The following is a 7716-nucleotide window of genomic DNA, read 5'->3' on the forward strand; positions in this document are numbered from 1 at the left end:
AAACATTCATGACACTCATCAACCCCTGGAGGGAGGAAGAGAGAGGAACATTTATGTTAGAATCGATAGGGACTGAGGAATTTTTTTTTAATCCAGGTGACTCTAATAATTCTCATGGGCCCAACCCATAACTCTGCTATAAACTACTTAAGGTACCAAAACATATTTGTCCTAATCCCCCTAGTGCCTAGAATGGCATTAATCACATTCTTCACATTAAGGCAAATACGTCTTAATTAAACTTTCACATAAAGCTCCTTTCCAGGACTGTAAGACCTTGCAATAGAATCTTTCTCTTAGGTGGTACCTATCTGTTACTGTTACCATACTTAAAGTATTCTTCTACTATAAACTCCCAGGTGCCACACAGTCACTCTCTTGGAATTACCTGAACACCAAATCATCAAAAACCACCTGAGCTACAAGACACTAAAACAGATCCTGAATTTTAGGATCCCATATTAATCATCTCTGTTTTGTAAATTAGCTGGGAAAGACAATGAGATCATGATGGGAAGTTTAATAACAGATATAGAATTTAAAAGATTATAAAATGCAAGTCTCCTAGAGGCACTGGAAAGTACTGACAGGGTATAAATAGGTTGTAGGAAAGAAAGAGTCTGTAACAATGCTGTTTCTGGCAACAAGTCAGCAACTTAGGCTACATATCAAATCGGAACATGAATTTTTTAAAAGCAGAGTTTCTTCTTAGAGTAAAAGCTCCTTTAAATGCGAACAATTAGTAAATACATTTTCGGTTGAATGAAAAAGGTCACTGAGAGAGTGTAATGTCCATGTACCAGAGACCTTCAGATACAAACAAAAACCCAAATAAAACAAAAAAAAAAAAAGTCAAATTCAGTCCAAATGAGGAAACTTTTAGGACCCCAAAAGGAAAATGCCTACCTCACTTAGAGCTCTGCACTGGGTATGGAGACTGCTTGGGATTTCTCTCTCCCTCTGTCCCCCCACTACACTCTCTCATATCAATCAAATCAATCAGTAAGTATAGAAGTACATGTAGCCCTCTGAATTAGTATTTTTGTATTCTTTGGGTAAATACCTAGTAGTGCAAATGCTAGACCATAAGGTGGTTCTATTTTTAACCTTTTGAGAAACCTCCATACTGTTTTCCACAGCACTTGAACCAAGTCTGTATTCCCACCAACAGTGCATGAATGTTCCTCCCTTTCCACATCCTCACCAACACCTGTTGTTTCTTGTGTTAATGATTTTAGCCATTCTGAGAGGTGTGAGGTGATAGTTCATTATAGTTCTGATTTGCCTTTGCCTGATAATAAGTGATGTTAAGCTTATTTTCATGTCACTGTTAGCTATCTGTGTGTCTTCTATGGAAAAGTGCCTATTCATGTATTCTGCCCATTGGTTAATTGGATTATTTGGGTTTTCGGTGTTGAGTTTTAAAAGTTCTTTATATATTTTGGATACTAACCCTTTATCAGATATATCATTTGCAAATATCTTCTCCATTCTGCAGGTTGCATACAAATTTTATTGATTCTTCTGCTATGCAGAAACTTTTTATTTCGATGTAGTCCCAATAGTTTATTTTTGTTTTTGTTTTCCCCTGCCTCAGGAGATATATCTAGAAAGAAGTTGCTATGGCTGATGTCAAAGAAGTTACTACCTGTGATTTCTCCTAGGATTTTTATGGTTACAGGTCTCACATTTAGGTCTTTAATCCATTTTGAATTTATTTTTGTGTATGGTGTAAAAAAGTGGCCCAGTTTCATTCTTTTGCATATTAACCCACTTTTCCCAACACCATTTGTTGAAGAGATTGTCTTTCTCACACTGGATATTCTTTTCTGCTTTGTCAAAGATTAACTGACCGGATGACTGTAGGTTTGTAATTGTAGGTTTATTTCTGGATTTTCTATTCTGTTTCATAGATTTTTGTGTCTATTTTTGTACCGGTACCATACTGTTTTGATTACTAAAGCTTTTTAATGTAATCTGAAGTCCAGAATTGTGACGGCTCCAGCTTCACCTTCCTTTTTCAAGACTGTTTTCGCTATTCAGGGTCTTTTGTGTTCCACACAAATTTTCAAACAGCTTGTTTGGATAGGGATTGCCATTACATGTGTAGACTGCTTTAGGCAGTACAGACATTTTTGAATGTTTATTCTTCTAATCCACGATCATAGAACGCCTTTCCATTTCTTTGTGTCATCTTCAATTTCTTCTATCAGTGTTTTAAAGTTTTCAAACTATAGGTCTTTCACCTCTTTGGTTAGGTTCATTCCCAGGTATTTTATTATTTCTGGTGCAACTGTAAATAGCATTATTTTCTAAATTTCACTTTCTGCTGCTTCCTTATTGGTGTATAAAAATGCAACAGATTTCTGTACATTGATTTTCTATCCTGCGACTTTACTGAATTCACTTATCAGTTCCAGCAGTTTTTTGGTAGAGCCAGGTTTTCTATATATAGTATCATGTCACCTGCAAATAGGGAAAGTCTTACTTATTCATTACAAATTTGGATACCTTTTATTTCTTTTGGTTGTGGGATTGCTGTGGCTACGACTTCCAGTACTATGTTGAATAAAAGTGGTGAGACCCTTCCTTTGCTTGTTCCTCACCTTAAGGTAGGAGCTCTCAGTTCTCCCCCATTCAGGATGATGTTAGCTGTGGTTTTTTCATAGATGGCTTTTATTACGTTCACGTATGTTCCTGTTAAACCTACTTTGTGGAAGGTTTTTATCATGAATAGATGCAGTACTTTGTGAAATGCTTTTTCTCCATCTGTTGAAATGGTATGATATGGTTCTTATCCTTTCTTTTATTGATGCGCTATAGCACACTGATTTGCAATTAAAATACATTTCATAGAGAAGGAAATTCCATCACAGAAGAGAAGCCCAAAAAAAAAAAAAAAAAAAAAAAATCACAGATCTGGATGAGGTACAAATAAAATTTGGAGGTATTTTTGATTAGCAAATGGAATGAACCAAAAGCACTTCATATTTTATAACTTTGATTTTATCTCAAATGCCTTGAAATTACTAGATCTTATTAAGTTAACGTGACATCATTTTACTCTGAACTCCTCATTTAGAGAAGTATATGGCATACGTCAGGCTAGTTTCCATAGGAAAATATAAAATATTATCACTGTGAATCTCTACCCTTAATGGGATTTTATGGAACTATAACTATTCGAAGTTTGAAACACATAGAAAAACCTGATCACGAGTACTTACTAATTAAGAAACACAGCTTATTATTAGTTTTGTTAGTGATCCAAATTTGAAACAAAAATTTCCTACTACTACTACACTTCATGCTCTGGATTAGTTTAACTGAAATAAATCCTGAGACTGAAAGGTGAGCCCTTAGCAGGCAATTTCCATTTGCCACTACTTACCTGCATGAATCAAGATTTTCTCTAGATAGTGCAATAAAATAAAGTAAGGAAATAAATCACACTATTATAATAGTGCATAGATAATCTCTAAACCAACTGCACTTTTCTGTCCATTAAAACTGCCTCATAATTTAAACATGTTAACTGGTCATATATGAGCTTAAAAATTTAAAAAATTTTAAAAAATTTAAAAAAAAATAAACTAAGACGTTTATAACCTTACTTAAAATTAACAGAAATTAAGTCCTTAAAATCCACTTACTTTCTCAAAAATAAAAATTCACACATTGTAACACTGTCATTTGATGTCTTTTTCCCCTCCAAAATGCAGATCTGTATTTCTGAAATAAGAAAAGTTAAATTTTGCCCTTCTATATCTCTAAATTCTCCCCAAATTCCTTCAGAGTATCTCAAATTTCTATGTTAAGTATTCTTCTATATTTAACAAAGAAACTAAAAGCAGTGCTTTAACATAAAATTCAAAGAACCTAGTCTCTCCTAGTACCTATCTTATTTACTTTTCCCAAAACTACTAAATTCACTATCAATAATGGACTTTCAAAATATAATCAATACTGGAAAAAAAAAATCTTCCTACATAATTTTTATAAGGATACATAAAATTAAAATTTCTGGGAAAAAAAAATGAATTTCTGCATTACTACAAAACACCTAACCCACCAATCCTATAAATGCAATATGAGCTTCTAACAAAGGTCAAAAATTGAGAACTGTTTTTATAAGCTGGTGCAAGAATTAGGGAAATCATTTGAAAATGAAAATAAAAGCAATCAACACTGGCCATGTTCCAAACACTTTACAAATATTAAATGCTCATCCAATCCCCACAACAATCTATGAGGTTATTTTTACCCCATTAACAGAAGAAACTGAAGCAGAGACAGATTAAAGTAACCTCCTCAGTCACAACAGCTAACAGGTGGAAAAGCCAGGATCTGACCTTGAGCTGTCCCCGTCCAGAACCCTGCTCTTCACTCTCTTGCTATATTACCTAAATAGTACACATGGTAGGAACCATCACTTAATAGGTACCCAAGTTATTTCAAAACAAAGAAATTGAAGATTTTTTTCATTCTGTGACACACCAGATAAAATAACATATAAATATTTTAAGCTGCCATCTTAAATCATAAGAAATAAAGACTGCTGATAACAAAACCAAGCAAATGAGATTTATACTAAAGAGAAACTCCTTTTAAATGATTTTGATAACTTTAACATAAAATATTACATGACCAATAAATTTAAGTATACATTCATATGGAAATGTCTGACAAATACCTTTCAGAAATTAACTACAAATGCCCCCAAGTAATCAACCTTCAAAACACATACTAGGTAGTCAAGTTGAGAGCATACAAACATCACACTTTACCTAGAAATATGGCAACTTGCCTAACCAGAACACAGCAAAGAAGTCACTAAAAAAAGGCCTCTTAACAATTAAAATAGATACTCCGATATCCAAATATTGATGCTAATTTTCATCAAGGTAACATTTACACACTAAGTAAGGGTATACTTATTTTCCCCTTATGCAGAATTACAAATTTGAATATGATTCCCACTCTTGCAGAAAAATTACAGAAGGGAGGGTGAAGGGGGCACTAATCACAGTGACAAACAACCAATTCGAAAGCAGAAAAATATTTAAGTAACTTCAAAATGCAAAGGAATCTAATCAATAGTCATATATACAATCCAACACATCCCTCAAGGCATCACAGTAACTGACGGTCACAAATGATGACCCTAGGCCATCAAGATGCTTAATTACATCCTGCAGCCTATTTAAGACAAAGAAGAATTACATATTTTAGTATGATTTTCATCCGAATCGGTTAAAGTGGTTTTATAATTTGAGATTTAAAGGAATAAACCCTCAAATACTCAGTAAACTCAACTCATCAATTAGAAAGGAATTCATATGAAAGTTCCAAACAGCAAAGCTTTTACTGTCTGGAGGTTTAAGAGCACTTTGTGTACAGAAGTTACCTGAAAGACATAAAAGTACAAAGTCTAGCAAAATAAGAAGAGCTAAGCGAGGATCTGTAAACACTGTGCTTAAGGCATTTCCCACAAAACATTGTGTGGGCAGAAGGTGCCACATCAGCAGTAGTCTGTATTTGTCCTACTTCTAAATCATTTGTTAGTTGCATGGATTATTAATTTCGGTTAACAGTGTGTTGATATGAAGAGCACCAACTCCCAACTACAAAAAATGATAGAGTCCTCCTGATTTACTCTACAAAACCAGAGTTGGGATTATTCTTAGGGAACATGCTTATTTATGCTCGTCGGTGGCACCAATTTATGTTTTATAATGGCACACACTTCTTCTAGATTGTTTTTAATTTTTAAAGGATTAAGAGAGTGCCTAGCCCACACTGAAATGTGTTATCAAAAGAACTGTTACACTACTCAACAAAACTCCCTTTCAAACCAGGCTGCAACACATTCTGCTTTTTCTAGCTCCAAACAAACCTTTAAAGCACATAGTAAATAACATATAAGGCCTTGTACTTTTCTCTCCTCTCTCAAGGAAGTCTAACTCCAAACAGGAAACAGCTTCTCAAAGGATTCAACACTGAAATCCTATCAAACCCTAACAAAGTCCTCAGGAAGAGATTTAATATTTAAGTGCCAACACACTTGCCTAGGTAAAAACAAAGTAAATACTCAAAGCTTCCCTATCCTTGGGACATAATTCCCTTGAAAGTTTCAGCAGAGAAAAAAAAAAAAATCACCTTTCCGGACAAACGAAAACCTTATTAATGGCCAATCTATACAATGCCTAGCAGAAGATAAAGAAGTTAATAGTGCTACTTTGTCAAGTTTTTCCATCACCCTCCCCCAACCGACCAGAACGGGGGGAGTGAAGGTGGAGGCTGGGGAAGGGAGGGAAGTTTGGGCTAAGGTTAGCCGGGCAGTGGGCGAGGAAAGGAGACTGGGTGCCCCCTCCCCCACTCCCTCACCTTTCCCGACAGCAGGAAGAGGTGGGGAGAGGAGCGCAGGAGAAAGCACCCGCAAGCCCTCCGACCAATTTCTACGCGAGAAGAGCAAGGTGGAAGGCAGGGCGAGGAGGGGCGGTGGGAGGGTGCGGAGTTGCCGCGAAGGGGCTGATCCCGGTCCCTCCCTGCGGAGACCTAGAAGGGGAACCGCCTGCCCGAATCGGGAAAGTCCAGCCGTGCGGCGGGAAACGCCCGCTAGTCTCTTACCCATGCTGGGGGCTCCCGCGGGGAGAAGCCCAGCGCCCTCTGCTCCTCCTCCGGTTGATCGCGCGGCCGCACTTGCGGCGGGAGGCGGGCCCCGCGCTCCGCTCCTGCGCCTTCTGAGCTCAGACGGGGCGAAGAGGCGCCTCCATACGCCCGCGGCACTCCCCGGACAGTCCCGTCAGCGCGGCCCGCGAGCAAGAAGCGACAGCCGCGGCTCCTCGCGCCTGGCCTCCGCCGAAGCCGCGGCGGCGGGAGAGCCCCCTCCCGGCGGTTTTCCCAAACCCCGGTCGCTACCGCAGCAAGCAGTGGGGGGAACCTGCCGCTGCGTCCCCGCCGCCGGCTCCCGCAAGGAGCGTCGGCCGAGCTCCGGAGCCCGCCTCCCTCCGCTCCCTTCGACAACCGCCGTTCTAGAACGCGACACGGAAAACTGAGGAGGAGACCCCACAGAGGCCAGGAAGGTGCCGGGAGCTGGACTCGGGAGGAGGGAAGTCTCGCGAGAACCCCTCGTTGTCCCTGCCCCGCCCCCTACGCGTCTCGGCTCTTTACCCCGCGCCCCAGCTGGTGCCAGGTGCGGTGACGTCAGGGCCGAGGAGTCGCACGCCACCCGCGTCCAGGTGCAGCAAGCTGAAGAGGAAGGAATCCGGAAGAACTGCGGCTAGTCCTTCGCCTTGAAGTTCGGCGCAGCTGGGACGGCCGTTTTGTTTGGTTTGTCGCCCCAGATGGATACAAAGTTTTTGCTCATACGCAAAGTGAGCCTATGTTGCCCCACTTTCCGCGGGGCCGATGCAGTGTTGCTCTGTGCAGAGCGGCAGTTTCTGGGGAATCTAACAAAACAGATGGCGAAAAACAGGCAGAGAGACCGAGACCTCTTGCTTTCAACCCTCAGAGGCCCAGCTTTTCCTGGGACCCCGTAGTTTACCTTGCAGAGTTCTTAACGAATCACAAGCATTTGTTCGTGGGAAAAACGAAGCAAAACCCTAGGCACACGCACACAAATATTATATTTTACAGAAATAAACTTGTTTCATTTAGCCTCTGTCAGCTGACTACAACATCTAAATCCCTTTACTTGAGCAGGGGGAGAAATAA

The 7716-nt window shown here is 39.6% G+C and overlaps 1 protein-coding gene across 1 annotated transcript in view; it reads right to left on the reverse strand.

Annotated features, from left to right (window-relative positions):
- Positions 1–6759, reverse strand: part of CD2AP (CD2 associated protein) — a 137004-nt gene extending 130245 nt beyond the window's left edge. Inside the window, exon 1 of the mRNA XM_032861979.1 lies at positions 6631–6759. Within this exon, the coding sequence (XP_032717870.1) occupies positions 6631–6634 (4 nt within the window). The 5' untranslated portion in view covers positions 6635–6759. The remainder of the gene's footprint in view (positions 1–6630) is intronic.
- Positions 6760–7716: the final 957 nt, after the last annotated feature.

This window comes from Lontra canadensis, unplaced genomic scaffold (assembly GCF_010015895.1).
Source record: "Lontra canadensis isolate GAN:19392208 unplaced genomic scaffold, GSC_riverotter_1.0 scaffold23, whole genome shotgun sequence".
Lineage (NCBI taxonomy): Eukaryota > Metazoa > Chordata > Mammalia > Carnivora > Mustelidae > Lontra > Lontra canadensis.